This window comes from Mustela erminea, chromosome 15 (genome assembly GCF_009829155.1).
Source record: "Mustela erminea isolate mMusErm1 chromosome 15, mMusErm1.Pri, whole genome shotgun sequence".
In the NCBI taxonomy this organism is placed as follows: domain Eukaryota; kingdom Metazoa; phylum Chordata; class Mammalia; order Carnivora; family Mustelidae; genus Mustela; species Mustela erminea.
The window spans coordinates 62,119,905-62,141,798 of NC_045628.1; the positions used below are offsets into that span (position 1 = coordinate 62,119,905).

The 21,894-nt window shown below is 42.6% G+C and overlaps 1 protein-coding gene and 1 pseudogene across 1 annotated transcript in view; both read left to right on the forward strand.

Moving 5' to 3' along the window:
• Positions 1–19,895, forward strand: part of FAM124A (family with sequence similarity 124 member A) — a 104,356-nt gene extending 84,461 nt beyond the window's left edge. The window contains exon 4 of the mRNA XM_032314990.1: positions 18,979–19,895. Coding sequence (XP_032170881.1) covers positions 18,979–19,791 — 813 coding nt within the window. The 3' untranslated portion in view covers positions 19,792–19,895. The remainder of the gene's footprint in view (positions 1–18,978) is intronic.
• LOC116574285 lies at positions 3,822–4,482 on the forward strand (annotated as a pseudogene).
• Positions 19,896–21,894: the final 1,999 nt, after the last annotated feature.

Sequence of the window (21,894 nt, forward strand, 5' to 3'; positions counted from 1 at the left end):
ACATTTCTGCAAAATTTCTATGTTTTGGTAATCTGTAAGGTCAGGTTCATGAAAGGACAAATAGTGGCTTTATTAGATACAAGCTTAGTTCTCTCTCTCATATATGGCAGCCCACAGTTCTCAGGGTTCCAAGTTTTTTTCTGTTTGGTCCCCCACCCTGTGATTCAGAATAGCCACTAGATGGGTAGCAACAATTTCTTAAAATGCAGCACAGTAAGTACCAGCCTTAAAAGATGAATGTTGATATTTGTAATGTGAATATATATATAAAGAATAGGCACTTCACTAAAGAGGATATCCAAGTGGCCATTAAAAAATGAAGGTACTCAATATAATCAGTCATCTGGGAAATGCCAGTTTCCCACCACCCATCATTACCCACCAGAATCGCAAAAATTTTAAAGAACAGTAAAGCCATATGTTAATGGGGATGTGAAGCAACTAAAACACAAATTCCTAGTAGAATTATACATTGATATAATCTTATAAAGCTTAAAAAAAAAACTTGCCTTGTGCCCCAGCAATTCCACACTTAAATATATACACCCAAGAAAAGTGAGTGCACATTGTTCACAAAGGAGGGCAGGTAGCCCGATGAGGGTTCACAGCATCGCCTTGAGTTTGGTCTCTGAAGATAGGCAGGTGTCCTCTAAGCAGATAAGCATTTAGAAGAACATGAAGTCATGGAGATAAAAGCCAATCTGATGTGTTGTGGGAAAATGTCAGTTCCAAACAGCTGGACCACATAGATTACAATTCCAGAAAGATACAAGGCTGAAGGAGTAGAGTATTGCAGAGCTTGCTAATGGGTCTGTTCTGCCGGGGAACATGGTCAGATTTGTACTTATCAAGATTGTTCAGATCGGTGCATTGGAGTGAAGTTAGGGAGGCTATGTAACAGGTAGCAGGAGGTTAGATGGATGTTTATCACTTTGCTGCCATTTTGCCAGTTCTGGAGAATAAGTACTTTTCTTATATTCTGAATTATCCTGGTGTGTCATTCTATAAGAAATGAACAGATGAGTGGTTAAGCAAATCTTTGCTTAAACCATTCTGACAATTTTCAAGTGTCCTATCTAGAAATGTCACTGTTTTCACCAAATGTACACAGGTTTTACCTTACTATGAAACTTGCATTTTTCCTCTAAATTGTCCTTATTTCTAAGGTCCATTAAAAAAAAATGGACTTTCAGTTTGAGATGGTGACATAGGAGTATCCCAAATTCACCTCCTTCCATGGACACACTGAATCTACAGCTACATAAAAAAAAAAAAAATTCTTCTGAAGGAAACCCCAAAACACCCACATCAAAGTGGGGTGGGGGGGTTGATCCATGATGGCAATGTAGGAAGACCCTGAAATCACCTTCCTCTATGGGCACACCAAATCTGCACTATTTATGAAGCAGTTCCTTCTGAACAACTGAAGACTGGATGAACAGCTTCTATATAACAAAAGACTAAGAACATCAAGAGAGATGGAGGTATGATGGGAACCCCACCCTTGATAATGTACTACCTCTCCCACTTGAGTTCACAAAGAGGTTATGAGCAGAATCTTTTGTCCAAGGGCACAGGAAGAAAAAAGACTACAGATTAGCAGAGCAACTAGAATATAAAGGAACAAGCCCTAGACACCAGCCAGAATGTGAGGGAGCTGCTAAGACTCTCTGGATCTAAGAAGTGGACAAGCACTATGGTTTAAATTCCCCACCCCCAAGCTTGACAGTATGGGTAGAAACAGGGTTCAGGTGCCCCAGACAGCCTGTCTACCTCAGTGACCTCCAGGCTCCTAACCCACACCCAGCTGTCCAACCAAGATGGCGTCAGTACAGTGCTGCTTACACCAGGATACCCCTGCACAGCACTTACTACATCTCCAGTCATTGCAGGAAGGTAGCACAAGCAACCTGAAATACCCCAGACTCATACCATTTCAGCTTCAGATGGCTTACTAAGTTACCCCCAGCACAGAGTGCTCTGGAACGTGCTCATGCTTGCCTCAGTTCTAGCCACAGTGCCAGAGCACCCCAGGATCCCCCAGCCTGTACCATGTCTCAGATTCAGAGCAGGGACCCTACCAGGCACCCTCCATATGGAGAGCCTCAGGACATCTTGGTTTGCACCCACTTCACCACCACAGCACCACCACAGAGCACCCTGGGAACCCAGCCCACACAAGCCACAGCTCCAGCCAAAGTTACCAGGCCCACACAGTCTACATAGGGAATGACTATACACAAGACCATTCCTTCGAGTTTTGAAGTAGCTGTCCTACCTAATTCATGGAAACAGATCCAGCAAGTCAAGCAATGTGAGGAGACTAAAGAACAGGTTTCAAATTTAAAAAAAAAAAAAAAAAAAAAGAATCTCGGAAAATGAAATGGAGGTAAACAATATGCCTCATAAAGAGTTTAAAGTACCTACTTGTGATCTCTGTCTCTCAAATAAATAAAAATAAAATCTTAAAAAAAAAAGAGTTTAAAGTAGGGATACATAAAGATGCTTGTAGGACTGGAGGGAGAAGGGGAAGCACACAATGATAACTTCAACAAAGAGATAGAAACCAAGCTGAATACAGTAACTGAAAAAAAAATACAATAACTGAAAGAAAAATACACTGGAGGAAATCAATAGTAGATTAGCAGATGCAGAAGAGTGGGAATGGATTAGTGATCTGGAAGGGTAACAGAAAGCACCCAAGCCGAACACCAAAAAGAGAAGAGAATTTTAAAAAGTGTAGATAGATTAAGGGATTTCTTGGATGTCAAGCAAACTAACATTCAATTTATAGGGGGTCCCAGAAGATTAAGAGAGAAAGGTGTAGAAAACTTACCTGAAGAAATAATAGAGATGAACAAGATGAACCCAAAGGGTTCCACGCCATGACACATAATAATAAAAATGCCAAAAGTTGAAGAGTTGCAAGAAAGAAGCAAAAGGGAGACCCCATAAGGCCATTAGCTGACTCTTCAGCAGAAACTGAATGTATCATGTTATTCCCTTCTGGCTTGAAAAGTGCTAAAAGGATAAAAACGTACAACCAAAAATATTCTACCTGGCATTGTTATCATTCCTAATTGGAGAGAGCATGAGTTTCCCAGATTAACAAAGTTAAAGGAGTTTATCACTACTAAACAAGACTTAAAATGTTAAAGGGACTTCTTTAAGTGGAAAAGGAAAGGCCATAATTAGAAGGAAAGTATAAAATATAACAACATATACATAAAAAGGGGTGGAGAGAGTAAAAAAATTCTTTTAGAATGTGCTCAAACTTAAGGGACCATCCAATTGATATAGACTAGTGTATACTTAGGATAATATATATGAAGCTCACAGTAACCATAAATCAAAAACCTATAATACATACACACACACACAAGAGAAACCAATCATAACACTGCAGGAAGTCACCAATCACAAGGAAAGAAACCAAGAGGAGAAAGGAACAGAGAAAGACAACAAAAACAACCAGAAGACAATGAAAACGGTAATAACATACATATCAGTAATTACAATAGTCTAAATGCTCCAATCAAAAAACACAGGGTGAAAGAATAGATTAAAGCAAAAAAAGACCCATCTGTAGGCTACCTACAAGAGACTCATTTCAGATCTACAGCCACCTAAAGACTAAAAGGGAAAGGATGGAAAAAGATATTCCATTCAAATAGCAGCAAAGAAACCAGGGTAGCAATGCTTGTATCGGACATAATAGACATTAAAACAAGGCCAGTGGTGTGCCACGGCCCCGAGGAGCCGTTGAGGGGTCGGGACTGAGGCCCGCTCTTGTAGGAGCCAACGCTGCTACTGTCCTCCCGCCCACCTGCCATCATGTTGGCACTCATCTCCCACCTGCTGGACTGGTTTTGCTCGCTCTTCTGGAAGGAGGAGATGGCACTGACGCTGGTGGGGCTGCAGTATTCCGGCAAGACCATCTTCATCCATGTCAGCACATCAGGTCAGTTCAGTGAGGATAGGATACCCACAGTGGGCTTTAACATGGGGAAAGTAACTAAAGGTAACATCACAAGAAAGATTTGGGACATAGGAGGACAACCCCAATTCCGGAGCATGTGAGAACAGTACTGCAGGGGAGTCAATGCCATTGTTTACATGACACATGCTGCTGATCGTGAAAAGATAGAAGACTCTCAAAATGAACTACATCATATTCTAGATAAGCCACTGTTACAAGGAATTCCAGTGCTAGTACTTGGAAGCAAGAGAGAGTTCCTAAGGCCTTGGATGAGAAACAGCAAACTGAAAAAAATGAACCTATCTGTTATTCAGGACAGAGGAATCTGCTGCTACTCAATTTCTTGCAAAGAAAAGGAAAACATAGATATCACACTTCAGTGGCTTATTCAACATTAAAATCTAGAAGAAGCTGAAGCATCTCCTGAAGTCTTCCAGTACTTCCTGGCTATAATTCTAGAATTACTGTCCATTCCCCTGAAGTACTTCCCAGAGTACAGTCCTCCCTAAACCCAAGAAATTGCCTTTTATAAACAAGAGAGTTTATTTCTCTTGTGCACTGCTGAAGATGTGTATCCCTAATCCTTCATAAAGAATCAGCTAGAGTTGTCATGATAAAGTCAGCACACACACAAAAGCTTCTTATACATACTTGTCTTAAACAGTGTATAGAGCCTTTTTTTAAAAAACAAAAACAAAAACACTTGACCATCTTAAATCAAGAAAATTGCATATTTCTGTTCTGGTCTTTCTGGGCCAGGTTTATATTGTTTTCAGTAAATGTCTATGATAATTCATTGTAGAATCCATCCGCTTAATACTGATACTGACTTGATAACAACATGAAGTTTCTAGTGCCACACAGTATTTAGAAAACCTTTAGCTTGACTCATGTGGGATATAAACATACTGTTTACATATCTCACAAATGCATGTGAAATGTGTAATCACACCTTAGGAATTTTTTAAAAAATGGTCTGCAAAGCATGACCTGAGGCACCAGATCAGTGTTGTTCTCGTTTTTTACACTGGTGAGATCATATATGAATTCTTAAAACATCTGCTTTCTGAGACTTCTTCATCACAGATAGCAGTTGGGGATATGAGAGGAACTAGGCATGCTGTTGTGTATCTGTCCAGGTCCTTAGTTCTCTACTTTTTCTTCTTTTTCTTTTTCTCTTTTTTGGTTGAGGGTGGGGGGGATCAACATACTTTTTTAAAGGGTTGGGAATTGAAGATTTTCTTAAAGGCTTTCATGGATTTAGAGCATTCCAACCAATGTAATAAAATGGGTTAAGAATGTCAAAAAACAAACACTGTAACAAAAGATAAAGAAGGTCATTACATAATTATAAAGGGACCAATTTCAACAAGAGGATATAACAATTATAAATATCTATGTAGCCAACACTGGAGCACCTAAATATATAAAGTATCTTTTAACAGACATAAAGAAACGAACTGACAGAAATACAATAATAGTAGGGACTTTACCACTCCATGTATATCAGTGGATCGATCATACAGGCAGAAAATAAGGAAACAATGTCTTTGAATGACACATTAGACCAAATGGACTTAACAGATATATACAAAACACCACATCTAAAAACAGTACAAGTAACATCCAAGTGTACATGGAACATTCTCCAGGATCATATTCTAAGCCACCAAACAAGTTTCAATAAATCAATGAAAACATGCTGTCAGGCATCTTTTTCAGCCATAATAGTATGAAAATAGAAATCAATCACAAGAATTAAAAAAAAAAACAAAAAACCTGGAGGGGTGCGTGGGTGGCTTAGTCAGTTAAGTGTCTGCCTTCAACTCAGGTTGTGATCTCAAGGTCCTGGGATGGAGTCCTGCATCAGGCTCCCTGCTCAGCAGGGAGTCTGCTTTTCCCTCTCCTTCTGCCTCTCCCCCAACTTGAGTGTTTGCAGTCTCTCTCTCAAATAAATAAAATCTTTAAAAAAGGAAACTGGGAAAAAACACAAACATGTGGAAGTTAAACAACATGCTACTAAACAACCAATGAATGGGTCAATGAAGAAATCAAAAAGGAAGTCAAAAAATACATGAAAACACAATGCTATAAAATCTTTGGGACACAGTGATGGCATGTCTAAGAGAAAAATATAAAGTAATACAAGCCTACCTCAAGAAATAAAAAAAATCTCATCAAAAACTAATGATGTACTATATGTTGGCTAATTGAACATAATAGAAAAAAAATCTCAAACTATCTAACTTTACAACCAAGGGAAGAAGAAAAACAACAAACCCCAAGGTTAGTAGAAAGAAGGAAATTATAAAGACCAGAGCAGAAATAAGTGAATAAGAACTAAAAAAAAAAAAAAAAATAGAAAAGATCAATGAAACCAAGGGCTGGTTCCTTAAAATGTAAATAAAGTAAGCCTTTAGCCAGACTCAAAAGAAAAAAAAGTGAAAGGTCCCAAATAAAATCAGAAATAAAAGAGAAGTAAAAATCAACACCACAGGAGTGCCTGTGCGTGGTTCAGTGGGTTAAAGCCTCTGCCTTTGGCTCAGGTCATGATCTCAGGGTCCTGGGATGGAGCCCCACATCAGGCTCTCTGCTGAGTGGGGAGCCTGCTTCCCCCTCTCTCTCTGCCTGCCTCTCTGCCTGCTTGTTATCTCTGTCTGTCAAATAAATAAATAAAATCTTTAAAAAAGAAAATCAACACCACAGAAATACAAAAGGTTATATGAGACTACCACAAAAAAAAAAAAAAAAAAAAGCCAACAAACTGGGAGACAACCCAGGAGAAATAGTAGGTTTCCAGAAATGTATCCACCTTCCAAAACTGAATTAGGTAAAATCAGCAAATCTGAAAAGACCAATTAATAGTAACAAAATTAAATTGTTGATGAAAAAACTCCCAACAAACAAAAGTCTAGTACCAGATGGATTCACCTGTGAATCTACCAAATCTACCAAACACTTAAAGAGGAGTTAATTAGAATAAACTTATTAACTTAAGGAGTTAATAAGAATAAACTTGTCCAAGGAGGTGAAAGTCCTATACTCTAAAAACTATAAAACATTGATCCAAAGTAATTGAAGATGACATGAACAAATGGAAAGACATTCCATGCTGCTGGATTGGAAGAATATTATTAAAATGTCTGTACTATCCAAAGTAATCTACAGATTCAATGTGTATGCAATCCCTAGCCAAATACCAACATTTTTCACAGAACCAGAAGAAATGAGCCTAAAATTCGTATGGAACCACAAAAGACCCTCAATAGCCAAAGCAATCTTGAGAAGGATCAAAGCTGAAGCTATCACAATCCTTGATTTCAAGATATACTACAAAGCTATAGTGATCAAAACAGGATGGTACTGCAAATAAAAACTGACACACAGATCAATGGAACAGAATAGAGAGCCCACTCTACTCAGCGGGAGCCTACTTTCCCCTCTCTCTCTCTCTGCCTGCCCCTCTGCCTACTTGTGATCTCTCTGTCAAATAAATAAATTTTTTAAAATCTTAAAAAAAAAAAAAAAGAGAGAGAGCCCAGAAATAAGCCCATGTATATATGGTCAATTGATCTCAACCAGAAAGGCAAGAATATACAACAGGGGAAAGACAGCCTCTTCAACAAATGGTTCTGGGAAGACTAGACAGCTACATGTAAAAGAATGAAACTGGACCACTATTTTACCATAAACAAGAATAGATTATGAAGCTAAATGTGCGGAAACACCAGGTGGTTCAGCTTGTTGAGCATCTATCTGACTCTTGATTTTGGCTCAGGTCATATCTCAAGATAGTAGGATTAGCCCCATGCTGGGCGGGTGCAGGGGATCCTTGAGGGGAAAGATGCTCAGCAGGGAGTCTGCTTGAGATTCTCTCCTTCTGCCCCTCCCCCTGCTCATTGGTTCTCTCTCTCCCCCTCTCTAACTCTAAAAAAATAAACATTTTTTTTGTTTTGTTTTAAGGAACCTAACTGTGTAAGACCTGAAACCATAAAACTTCAAAAGAAAACATAAACAGTAATCTCTTGAACATGGCCATGACTTAGCAACATTTTTCTAGGTATGGCTCCTATAAGGCAAGGGCAACAAAAGTAAAAATAAACTATTGGGACTATACCAAAAAATAAAAGCTTTTGCACAGCAAATGAAACTATCAACAAATGAAAAGGCAGCCTACTGAATGAGAGAAGATATTTGCAAATGATATATCTGATAGGGAGTTAATATACAGAAATACATAAAGAACTTACACAACTCAACACCAAAAAATAATAATAATCTAACTGAAAAATGGGCAGAGGATCTGAGTAGAAATTTCTCCAAAGAAAACAAAGATGGCCAATAGATACATGAAAAGATGCTCGGGACGCGTGGGTGGCTCAGTGGGTTAAAGCCTCTGCCTTCAGCTCAGGTCATGATCCTGGTGTCCTGGGATCGAGCCCCACATCAGGCTCTCTGCTCCACAGGGAGCCTGCTTCCCCCTCTCTCTCTGCCTGCCTCTCTGACTACTTGTGATCTCTGTCTGTCAAATAAATAAATAAAATCTTAAAAAAAAAAAAAGATGCTCAACATCACTCATCATCAAGGAAATGAAAATCTAAACCACAAGGAGATATCAACACCTATCAGAATAGCTAGTATCAAAAAGATAAGTAAGTGTTGGCAAGAATATAGAGAAAAAGGAACCCTTGTGAACTCTTGCTGGGAATGTAAATTGGTACAGACACTGTAGAAAACAGTATTGAAGTGCCTCAAAAAAATTAAAAACAAATACCATATGATCCAGTAATTCCACTACTATTTAGCCAAAGAAAACAAAAACACAAATTCCAAAAAGAGGTAATACCCCTTTTTTAGTGTATCATTAGCCAAGCTATAGAAGCAACCCAACTGTCTATTGAGAGATGAGTGGACTGAGGCATGTGTGTTTACACACACACATACATACACACAATGGAGTATTAGCCATAAGAAGGGATAAGATACTGCCATTTGCAACAACATGGTTAGATCTAGAAGGTATTATGCTAAGTGAAATAAAAGGAAGAAAACCCAGAAACAAACACATTAGTACAGAGAACAAATAGATGGTTGCCAGAGGAAAAGGGAGTGGGAGATACAGGCTTCCTGTTACAGAATGAGTAAGTCCTGTGGATGAAAGGAACAGCATGGGGGAAATAGTCAGTGTGGTTATAATAGTGTTGGATAGTGACATATGGTAGCCACGTTTGTGGTGACCACAGCATAACATTTAGACTTGTTGAATCACTATGTTGTACACCTGTAACTAATGAAACATTGTGTGTCAACTCTACTTCAATTAAGAAGAAAAAAAAAAAGGTAGGATAGGCTGAGACACAGTCTCACAATGAAACTCAGTCCTGGCAAAGTAACCCACCATTAAGAGGGATTTCACAACTCGGATCTCTCCCTGGGGAGTAAGGGATTTGAACTCCTCCTGTAGTGCTGCAGCTTTTTAAAGTGTGTACCTGAGAAATGAGTCCCCAAAACATCTAGCTTTGAAAACCCATGAGGCTCCTGTCCAAAAGCCCCACAAGGCTATCAGGACCTGAGAAATAGTTCTTTTTTTTTTTTTTAGAAATAGTTCTTAAAGGGCTGTCCAGAATTACCCACCCCCAGGGCCTAGCAGAGAGACAGTGAATTAAAAAGCATCAAGTCTTCCTTTAAAAACAAAACAAAACAGGGCGCCTGGGTGGCTCAGTGGGTTAAGCCGCTGCCTTCGGCTCAGGTCATGATCTCAGGGTCCTGGGATCGAGTCCTGCATCGGGCTCTCTGCTCAGCAGGGAGCCTGCTTCCTCCTCTCTCTCTCTCTGCCTGCCTTTGCCTACTTGTGATCTCTCTCTGTTAAATAAATAAGAAAAAAGATTTAAAAAAAAAAAAAACAAAAACAAAAACAAAAAACCACACCCTGTTTGCCTATCTTAAAGCCTCACCTAAGGGCTGGCACATCTAATTTAACACATATCCAGGGACCTACTGAAATGCTTTACAAACAGTTGCCTGTGGGTGCTATTTTTGTGCTCTTCCCTCTGCCTCATTCCAGGTCACCAATATCTCCCAGAAAGGAGTTTTGTCTTGTGCCCTGTTTTTGCAGCTGCCCTCCAGGGGAGGCTGCTTGGCTCTGCTGGCCAGCAGGCCTGAACTTTTGCAGGCTCCAGAGGACTGTAACAAATTGAAAAGGAGTTCTTAACCAACTATACCACAGGGCAAAGAGGTATCAGACTGAAATTCCCACTCTCTCTATAAAAGCAGGTTATTACTGTATCTTTATAGCTGTGGCCTATGGGGCATGCTTTTATTTCAATACTTGTATGGGAGCTGACTATAACCCTCTCCAGAGACTGGGAAGGCTGGTGGCACCATCCTTATGCTCTTTATCTTCATGTTTTTCCTCCTCTTAGCCCCAGGTTGCAAGAAAGGAACTGCTTATATACTTTTTTTGGTGTCCCACCTTTTGTGTCTGCCACCCTGAGAAAACATTCCTTGATAGTTTGACCCTGGTATCCAGCAGGGCTTGTGTGTCAGTTGGATGGTAGCAAACAAAGAAATGCTTCTTAATTGGCTATCATCCCAGGGCGGGCTGAGGCTTGGTGCAGAGAAAGCAGACAACACCTGTCTCCCAGTCTTCCCCTGAAAGAGTTATATTTGCATATTTTAAACTCTGCTGCCTGAGGGTCTAGCTTTCAATCAGCCTGAATCTAGGCTCTGACTGAGATCCTCCCTTTGGGACACTCACAAGTCTTAGAGCACCCTCAATTATTTGAAGCCACTAGGAATAAAATAGACTGCTGGGACAAACCCAAAGCTCCAAGATACAGTGAAAAGCCAGAGCAAGATTGAATAATAATTTCATCTCCCGCATGATCCTGCTCCTTCAGGCTGGGAGATTTGGCTGTTTTTTCTAATGCATAGCAACCAACACAGAGAATGAAAGAAAATGGAGAAACAAAGGAACATGTTCCAAATGAAAGAACAGGTAAAATCTCAGAAAAATACCTTAATGAAATAGAGGTAAGGAATTTACCTAATAAAGATGCTCACTAAGCTCAGGAGAAAATGGACAAAGTGAGAATTTCAACAAAAAGAAAATATAAGTACCACATATTAAGTCATAGAGCAGAAGAAATAGTAATTAACTGAAAAATGCACTGGAGGGGTTCAACAACAGACTAGATAAGCAGAAGAAAGGATCAGTAAATTCCAAGACAAGGCCTCAGAAGTCCTCCAATTAGACCAGCAAAAAGGAAAAAGAACAAGAGTGAAGATAGCTTTGGGAACTTATGGGACAACAGCAAGCAGACTAACATTCACATTATAAGGGTCCCCAGAAGGAGAAGAGAGAGAGAAAAAGTAGGAAACTTATTTGACGAAGTAATGGATGAAAACTCTCCTAACCCAGGGAAGGAAACAGACCTGCAGATCCAAGAAGTCCAGAGAGTTTCGAAAGGATGATACACCATGATTGAGTAGGATTTATTCCAGGGATGCAAAGATGGTTCAACATCCACCTATCAGGGTTACACACTATATTATCAAAGGATGGATAAACATTATATGATCATCTAAATTGATGCAGAAAGAAATTCAACATTTGAATTTGACAAAATTCAACATTTACGATAAAAATTCTGGATAGGTTGGATATAGAAGAAACATACCTCCACATAATAAAGAGCATATATAATAGGCCCACAACTAACATCATACACAGTTGTGAAAAAGTGGAAAACTTTTCCTCTAAGACCAGAAACAAGACAAAGATTCCCACCTTACTGCTTTTATTTGACATAATACTGCAAGTCTTAGAGCTATTAGGCAAGAAAAAGAAATAAAAGGCAACCAAACTGGAAAGAAAGAAGTAAAACTGTCATTATTGGCAGATGACATGACACTATATAGAGAAAACCCTTAAGCCTATACTAAAATAAAACAAACAAAAAAACCTGTCAAAACTGATAAATGAATTCAGTAATGTTGCAGAGCATAATATCAATATATAAAAATGTGTTGCATTTCTATACACCAATAACCATAAGCGAAATTAAGAAAACAATCCTGTTTCTAATTTTACCAAAAGAATAAAATACCTAAGAATGAATTTAACCAAGGTGAAAGGCCATACGTGGAAAACTATAAGACACTGATGAAGGAAACGCAAAAAGATACAAATAATGGGAAGGTATTCCATGCTGATGGATTAGAAGGATCAACATTGTAAAAATGTCCATACAATCTAAAACAATCTATATATTTGATGCAATCCTTATTATTATCAGTGGTATTTTTATAGACCTAGAACAAATAATCCTAAGATTGGTATGCAACCACAAAAAAATTCTGAAGAGCCAAAGCTATCTTAATTTTTAAAATTTTTTATTTTTTTACTGTGTTAGTCACCATACAGTAATCTTAACTAAGAAAGAACAACAAAGCCAGAGGCATCACACTTCCTTATTTCAAACTACATTACAAAGCTCTAGCCATAAAAATGATACTGGCATAAAAACAGATACATACACCCAAGAACAGAATAGAGAGCCCAGAAATAATTTCACACATACATGGTTGGTTAATTTACAACAGTGGAGCCATGAATATACAATGTGGAATGGGCAGTTTCTTCAGTAGATGGTACTGGGAAAACTGGACAGCCACATTTAGTATATGTGCTGCCGAAGCGAGCACTGGACAGCCACATTTAAAAAAAATGAAACTGGACCACTGTTTTATACCATACACAAAAATGAACTCAAAATGGATTAAACCTTGAACATAAGAACTAAAATGATGAAATCCCTAGAAGAAAACAGGTAAGCTGCATGACACCAGTCCTAGTGATTTTTTTCAATTTGACACCAAAAGGAAAACAACAAAAGCCAAAATAATCAGTGGGTCAGCATCAAACAAGAAGGCATCTGCACAGCAAAGGAAACCATCAACAAAATGAAAACACAACCTACTGAGTGGGAGAAAATATTTGCAAATGTTTATCTGATAAGCGGTTAATATCCAAATACATAAAGAATTCACACAACTCAGTAGCAAATAAAGAACCTGATTAAAAAATGGGCAGAGAATCTGAATAGAGATTTTTCTCTAGAAGACATTCGCATGGCCAGCAGGTCCATAAGACAGTGTCCAGGATCGCTCCTCATCAGAGAAATGCGAATCTAAAGCAAATGTTATGCCATCCCACACCCATCAGAGTGGCTAGTATCAGACAAGAAATACCATGTTGTCGAGGATGTGGAGTGAAGGCTGTTGGTGGGAATGGAAATTGCTGCAGCCACCGCGGAAAACCTTATGGAGGTTCCTCAACAACTAAAAATAGAATTCCCAGAAGATCCAGCAATTCCACTTCTGAGTATTCATCCAAAGAAAATGAAAACCCCCAAAAAGAACTCACACATTACGGCATTATTTACAATGGCCAAGATACGGAAGCCACCTGTGTGCCCATCAATAAAGAATGTATAAAGAAAAATATATTTTTTCAGCCATAAAAAAGGAAATCCCTCCATTTGCAACAACACAGATAGACTTCAAAGGCAGTATGCTAAGCAAACAAGTCAGAGAACGGTACCATATGATCTTCCTTCGACGTGGAATTCAAACAAACAAACTCACAGATACAGAGAACAGATGGGTGATTGCCAGGATTGGGGGATGGGGAGTAAAGCTGTTCAAAAGGTGTACTTTCAGTTGTAAAATACATAAGCCCTGGAGATGTGACACAGCTTAATGACTGGCTAGCAATACCGGGTTGTATATTGAACCCTACTAAGAGAGCAGATTAAGAGTTTGCATTACAAGAAAACAAATTTTTTTTTTTTTTTTTTTTTGCTTAAAATCAGGAATGACTGGCAGAGGACAAACACTTGGTGGTTTTGCAGAGATTTTCACCACTGTGCTTGTTTAACAGAAAACTACCTGTGCCGTCTTATTTTTGACTCCATCATGAAGGCAGGGGTTCAGATAAACCCTAAATTACACTGCTTTGAAGAGAGGATGCACCTGATGTTGGTCACCAGAGGGGGGCTCAGGTGCACCGTAGAAGCGCTAGCTGGGCAGGTGGGGTTTCAGCTGGAAGAGTACTAGCTGGTGGTAATGGCAGGGGCTGGGGTAAGGGTTGCAGGAATGTGGCCGTGAGCCTCCCCCCCAACACAGCCAGCTCCCACTTTAAGCTCATGCAGGATATGTGGTGATTAACTAGGTTTATTATGGTGATCATTTCACAATACGTAATATTAGTACAGCACTGTTATTCTATTTTTTATATATCAACTATATTTCAATAAGAATTATTTTAATCATTTCTATTTAAAATAATTTTTAGGGGCACCTGGGTGGCTCAGTCGGTTAAGCGGCTGCCTTTGGCTCAGGTCATGATCTCAGGGTCCTGGGATCAAGCCCCATATTGGGCTCCTGCTCAGCAGGGAGCCTGCTTCTCCCTCTCCCAATGCCTCTCCCCCACCCCTCCTCATGCTCTCTAATAAAATCTTTAAAAAGTAAGTCTTTAAACAATTTTAAATGTTTTGAATAATTTCAAAGACAACATAGGCTATATGAAAACTTCCCAGAGGATAGTGAAGTGGGAAGCAAGATGTGTTTTTCTTCAGAACAAAAATCTGATTTTTCATGTAAACCCATTGCCCAATTTCCTTGAGTTGCCCCTAATGTTTTTGTTAGTCGCTGGATTGAAATTTCTATTTCTGTCTCATTACTCAGCACACATTGCCACCCTGGTTGTATTTGCACCAAGGACACAAGAGGAAATGACCCTTCTCAGAAAGAGGAGGCGTTAGAACGAGGGAGAATTCCAGTGTGACACTGCCCAGGGTTACTGGGTCAGGGCAGAGTCCCCTTCACCAGGGGTTCTACCCATGTGCCAGGAAATGAGTCTACTGACATCCAAATCACTGAAAAAGATGCCTCAGCTCAGACTTCTTCACGCTCTTAACTGCAAACTGCCTAGGCTCAAAGTTGCCAGAGAAGCTTCCGGGGTGACTGCTACATGTCACTGCTTTGTGATTTCAGAGACATAACCAGATCTCCCTGGCTAGTTGCCTGAAGCAGATTCATTTATCTAATGCTATTCTGTTCCATAAATAGCAAAGGGAGGACCCACTGGCTTCCAGTGAGTCAGCAGCCTGCACTGCTTCAGAGAGAAAGGCAGGGGACTCCAAGGCACATGGCTGCTGTCAAAGAAGGCAGCCCTGAGAGCCCGAGGCCAGGCAGAGAGAGGCTTCCCTGGAAGGCGGGCCCACAGGGTGAGGTTTTACTCTGGAAAGGTCACCTGGGGAAGAGTTTCCTGAAACATCTAAATGATTCATTCTCAGCCTGTAGTGTTCCTGGTCAGGTTAGACAAGCAGACAAGAGAGGCCAGAAACAGAGGCACAGCCAGGAGAAGGGCACAGAAAGAAGCTCCACCCAGTGTCTATGTGAGTTCGCTTTAAGATAGATGAGATGCTGCTTTTGAAGCTGACTTTTCTGCAGAGCTGGAGAATACCACCAGATTTGCTGCAAACTCATCCCCCATGCGCTCAGCGTGGGAACTGGGGTGGAGGGAATGGTGGAGGCTCGCAGCCACCCTCCTGCAACTCCCTGCCCCCGGCCCTGCCCTTACCACCAGCCAGTGCTTGTCCAGCTGGAACCCTACCAGCCCAGATGCACCGTGGAAACACTAGTAACCAACATGGGGTGTGTCCTGTCTTCAAGGCAGGTAATTTGGGGTTTATCTGAGCTCCTGCCTTCATGATGGAGCCAAAATGAGAGAACATAGGTAGGTTTCCATTGAACAAGCACAGTGGTGAAAATCCCTGCAAAACCACCAGTTGTTTGTCCTGTGCCAGTTGTTCCTGGTTTTAAGTCAAATTTAACACCATTCTGCCCCCTGATAGTGGAAAGATTTGATGTCTCCTAGCAGTTTCTTTCATGGCAGCCTTGGCCTTTTGATGCTCATGAAGCAATTCTCATGGAGGCTTCCTTTTTCAGGCAGATTCAGAATGCAAATATGCTTACCAAATGCATGCTCTTCGAGTAAGGCTCCAAAGATGGAAGTTATAGGGTAATGTGCATTTATCAAATAAGAAATACATCGGGGCACCCAGGGGAATGGACCCTTAGGGAAAATCCTAGATCCACATATTGATTAATAAACATTGCCTCTCTCCTCCCAAAGCGTCCTCCATACTGGAGGACTTCCTTCTCTCAAGAGCGTCATGACTTATCTTTTCTTGTTTAGCCAAATTCATATGATTGAGACCATCAGGAGAACCACACTGCACCCACTTACAAGCTGTACCAAAAGCATTTTGCACCATGTTCTTCAAAAATCTATAACTCGGACCATCAAAAATCTCCATAAGTGCTACTTTCACTTTTGGCTTCTTAAGCCACCCTTGGCAGAACGACTTGGGAATTTCAGTGGGCTGTACAGAAAGGGCAAGACTAGATTCATCAGGCCATGGGGACACACACTACAGAATATAGAGACTGAGATTTAAGAAAAGGATCAGGAGGTTGGACAGATAATCCATACAAAGACCTGAATATCTGAATTGATGTTTGGGAAGACACTCGGGCAAGCAACCGGGAATGTGCCTTGTCACAAATCTTACAAAGTGAAAGACTACAGCACTATCCTCTAAAATGCTTTCTACCACCAGCCTTCCTCCCCGTCCAGTCCTTTCTCCTTTATGCCGCAGCCACAGACTTGGCCGCGTCACCATCTTGCTTTCAAGTCTTCCGGTTTTAAAGTGCAGGGGACTTACATGAACACGATTTGGGGCCCACCCTGACGAGACTCCTCTTACCTCTCAGGGCTCACCTCTTGCTTTGGTTCACACCTACAGCCTCTGATCAGGCTGCTTCTGTGCGTGAGCGTGCCTCCATGCCACGCTGGTCGCCCTCCAGTTGGAGGGCACCTCGTGCACCTCCAAGATTTTGTCCAAGTATGACTGCCCAAGGCAAGCTTTTTCTACCCTCTCCCCATGCTGCCTCATTTCTCAGGAGAATCAACGTCTCCCTCCTTTGTGCCCAAACATGGTCCCTCCGTTGTCACTCACCTTCTCATCACAGCTCACTTTATCATCCTTGAACACTGTATTGTTCATTGTTAGGGGCTTAGATTATGTCTTATTCAAAATTATCTGTGCCTGGCCCTCTGGACCTTTTTCTCACCAAAGATCCCATAGAAAATGATAACTAGAATATTTCTGTGGTGCAAGAGGCTGATGGTAAAAGAGAGCAGCATCTTGGTGCACCTTTAATAACCCATTCAAAACTTGAACACACCCATGGAGAAGACCCCCAGTTAGTGTTGAGATGGAAAGAATGAATCAGACTGTATAAGATTAGTAGGAGAGATCTGCAAGTAGGCAAAGACCTTAGAAATCAATGGAAGGAATGGTCATACATAAATAACAGAATTAAGACTGCAACATAAGGATGAGTATGTAGATTTCTTACCTAGTCAAGGTGTCCTTGACCAGAACAGCTCTAGACTCCATTTCCAGTGTGAACTTCATCATTCGACTGTGATCAAGCCAGCTGCTTCTCAGTCCCACACCCGCTCCACATTTGTTGCCTACCTGCTAACAGTCAGCCTGTTTGGATTGGCCCCTCTCTAGCACAGCCTCCTCTCCACCCATGCCATCCAGCAGGAGGCCAGCTGTGCATCTCAAAGGCTCACCTGTGGGGCCACCTCCTTTGGAGACTCCTCTGCTCCAACGGGGCAGGTGTGCCTGGTCTCTCCTTCACAGCCCTGTCGTTGGGCCTGTCATCAGGTTCTTGCCCAAGGGATTTCTTTCTCTTATCTTTCAATGTAAGCTTCACGTGGTCAAACACAGAGTCTCATTTTAGTTTCCACTCCTTCACCTGTAATAGATACACAATAAGTGTATTTTACATTCACCCATATCTCTCAAGCAGCTGTGGGAAAACCTAGTTCCCATTTAATAGGGAAGCAAGGGTGTCTGTTGTATAGGGAAGGGCCTGCTGGGTGCCAGGAAAAATCCCAGATAGTAAACCACACTCAGGACCCTTATTTCAAGGATTCATAAATTAGATGATCCATAATAAATAGGGCCAGACCCGCTGTCCCCAAATCCATTATTTAATGGAAATTGCATAGTAAGTTTGGCCTGCAGGCTTAGGCACTGAGCTAGACCAGATGGCGACTCTGTCTCGTATAGAGGTCCCCTGTTCTACAGAACAGAAGCAGGTCCTTTGTGCGCTGCAGGGAGGGTTGGCAGAAGAGCAGAACAGGGTGAGGTGTTAGAGGGAGACAATGCTTGTCCAAGCCCTAAGGGGCTTCCGTGGGGTCTGGCAGTAATCAGCAGCACCCCCTCCTGTCCAGTCCCTGCAGGGCAGAGTGTATGGAAGTGTCTGGTTCCAGATAGCAAGAGAATAAATGCTAATTTCCTGATAGCCCATCACTCATCAAAGATTTACCACCCTGAGCCATGGGCCACTGCCCCTAGGATATAGCCTAGCAATCTCACACACACTGGAATGGAGTCCCATGTTGACCTAAGACTGTGATACCCTACCCTGAGCACACCCATCTTCCAATCAGTTACATTCAAACAGTGCTGCTTTGGTTGGAGAGAGACACACCCTTCAAATGTTCTTTTTGTATTTACTGGTGTCCTCATCCCGGCATCCTCACGCTTGGCCAGGCCCTCAAGCTTGTGGCGAATCCATGCAGCAAGCAGCCCTCCCTATGTCCTTGAAATAACAATAGCCCCGATGGCAGCCAAGGGCTGCATCTCCTCCCAGGTTCAGAGAGGTCTCCTCAGGCTGAGAAGTCGGGTCCACACTCACCCAAACTCTGCTACCTCTTGGTTTTAGAGTTTGGAGAATGAGATGTCTGGTAACGTTTGATTGCCACGACACTGCGGGATGTTTCGAGTTAACATCCTCCTTGCCAGTGACCCCAGTCCTACACTAACATGACGTGCCCTCTTCCCCTACAGGCACAAAAGGTGCACAGGAGGTTTCCTAAGGCTGGCAGAAGCCACCACGCGTCGGAGCAAAAACCTCCTTCCGTGCCTTCCCCGAGCACCACCGCCCAGAGCCGGACGCCTGGCAGCAGCCAGCAGCTCCTACCGGACAGCTCACATCCGGGCCCTGGCCAGATAGGCCGGCCGACCGGGCATCCGCAAGAAGCCGCCAGACAAGCCGGCAGCCCTCCCAGCCTCCCCTGGTCCTTCCAGAGAAGCAAGTCCTTGTTTTGTTTGCCCACAGGAGACTCCTTCCCGGGCTCCTCAGCTCTACCACAGTGGTTTTCAAACACAGATGGCCCAGGGCACAGGGCGACGGAGGGGAGGCACAGCCACCTCCTCTCCATCGATGACCTGGAGGGGGCCCAGGAGACCGATGTGGACACGGGCCTCCGGCTGTCCGCCTCAGACCTCTCTGTGGTCTCTGCCTATTCGGCGCCCAGTCGGTTCTGCAGCACCGTGGAAGCAGCCCTCCCCCCTGAAAGGTGCAGCAGCCACTGGTCAAAGCCTAAGGGTTTCAGAGAAGGCCCACTGCCCACCGGGAGTGAGGGGGCCACAGAGACCACCTGGGCTTCCCTCCCTTTCTTCACCAAAGGGCCTTGCAGCTCCTCAGCCCCAGTGGCCGCTGCTGCTCCCCCCACTCATGGCCCCTCCTCATTCACAGAGTCCTCCCCAGAGCCTCCCTATGATGCTCTCCGCACTGAACAGACCGCGGGCAGAGATGCCCCACTGCCCCCAGTGCTGGCCGGACCCGTGGACAATGACATGGAGGAATTCTACATCTGAACACCCTCTGCTCTTGTGTTCCAGACACACAGACTCAGGTCCTACTGCCGCCCTGGGGTCTGCACACCACCCGTGCGTGCTCTCAGCCAGCCCCCTCAGGTTCGTCGGAAATCCATCCGTCTCACGGGCTCACTAGCACAGGTGCCACACCACCCATTCTTACCTGAGAGGTGGCACATTTTAGAGACTTGCTGGAAAAACGCTCGCATTTTTATGCAAATAAATTCTCGAGCTTAAGTTGTAAAATTTTTTTCGAATACCCAATTCCTTTTGAGATATGGTTTAGTGCATTTAATACAATTTAAATGCCTCATATCATTATTTGAAATGAAAAGAAAACCTAGTCAGCCGGAGCTGATTCGGCAATTTTTCATGCTGTGAAGGAAAAACAATTAAAGCCAAAATGTTGAATGTGGGAAAGCTACTAAGTGACCTGTATGAGAGATTAGTGCACAATAACGTAACGTACGGCTTACTGGATTCTGCATACATATTTGCATCACCAGGCAACAGTGGCCCTAAGAATTTCCAGGTAGTGCTGATAGTGCGAAAAGTCAGCTTGATAAAACAGCGAAACACGTATCGGGCTACGGTAATGCCTCGCTGTGATGCCATGCGTATCTGAAAATCTGAATTTATGCAAAAGTAGCTAATATACTTTATAAGGATTTATCCTGAGTAACAGACTCATGGTGGAATCAAAATATGATCTGAGTTCCAAAAACCGGATTTGCATCCACTTTTCAACAACACCTCCCTGTAACAAGTGCCGTCTACAGAGGACCACTCCACTCCCGGGATTTATGTGGCTCCCTGAGGAACCGCTCACTGGAGTCACAAGATAACAGGATATCGGTCATAGGGGTAGCTAAGCTTGAGACAGTTGCATTTTAAAAAACTACCATCCAAGGGCTATGTATATATGTATGTATATAAAGGACAGGAGCCACACGTTTTACTGCTCTCTCCATGCTCTCTCCGGGAAACATGTATGGCCACACACCCTGATCTTTCTGTTTCTAAACAATTTGCAACCTTTTTCAGTGGCACTTTGATGGCACAAATTAATAAAGGCCCCCATCTTCTCCAAATAAGTTTTATACAAAACGTTGTCCTGGACAGACCCTGTTTCATCGCCAGCCTTCCACAAGTGCATAGCAGCCTTAATTAAAAGCTGGCGCTCTAGCCCAACCTTAACCTTTTCTGCCTGTTTTCTGCTTCTGTCGAAGTATGAATGATATTTAAATAGCACCTCTCTCCCACTCAGGGCATGTTTACAACCCCAACCTCAGCAGTGCCCAGCACGGGGCACGGTGACGCCGAGCTGTGCCTGCCTGCTACCTCCCTTTGGGAAACAGGAGCATGGACTTCCTGGCCTTGCTCACTTCCTAGTCTGGTGCTCCTTGCCTCCATGACTCCTGGCCCAGCTTTCCACACCAGTCTGGATACAGCCTCAGGATCCATTTCAACACTGCTCTCCAGGCAGCCGTGAAGCCTTTGCCATTCCTGCAGTGAGAACCTTAGATCCTGCCCCCCAACATCCAAATGATAAGATTCTCCATGTTAAGTAAATAAAAACATGGTCTCTTTTACTTTTAGGCCAGGAGCAAACAAACTTTCTAGAAAGGGCTAGATAACAAACGTGGTAGGTTTTGCCAGCCATTTGGTTTCTGTTGCAATGACCCTGCTCTGAGCACCGAAACAGCCAGGGGAGACGTGGGAGTGAGCAGGAGTGGCTGGGTTCCAATCAAATCTTATTTACTAGAACAGACAGAGCCCTGTGCTGGAGAGAGGCTGATCTAGGACCTCGGGCACAGCGAGCAAGAAGGGATCTGCATCTGCAGCCCTCTCTGCCACGGGGTCCTCCTGTCATGCCGGTGACCCCAGGAGCACAGGGCTCAGGGCCCTGAGGGGCTCGTTTGTGCAGAGATGGTTCTTAGTAAGCCACTAGCCATCCACCTCCCATCCGGAAATGTGACTCAAGGCAGCAGGGGGGTGAAAAACAACAGGTTAATGTTAAGAAGGAGAAAAATAACTCCAAGGTGTTGACGCCAGCTCGTGAGCAGCAAAGATCAGTGAGGCATAAACAAACGGGCCACCATC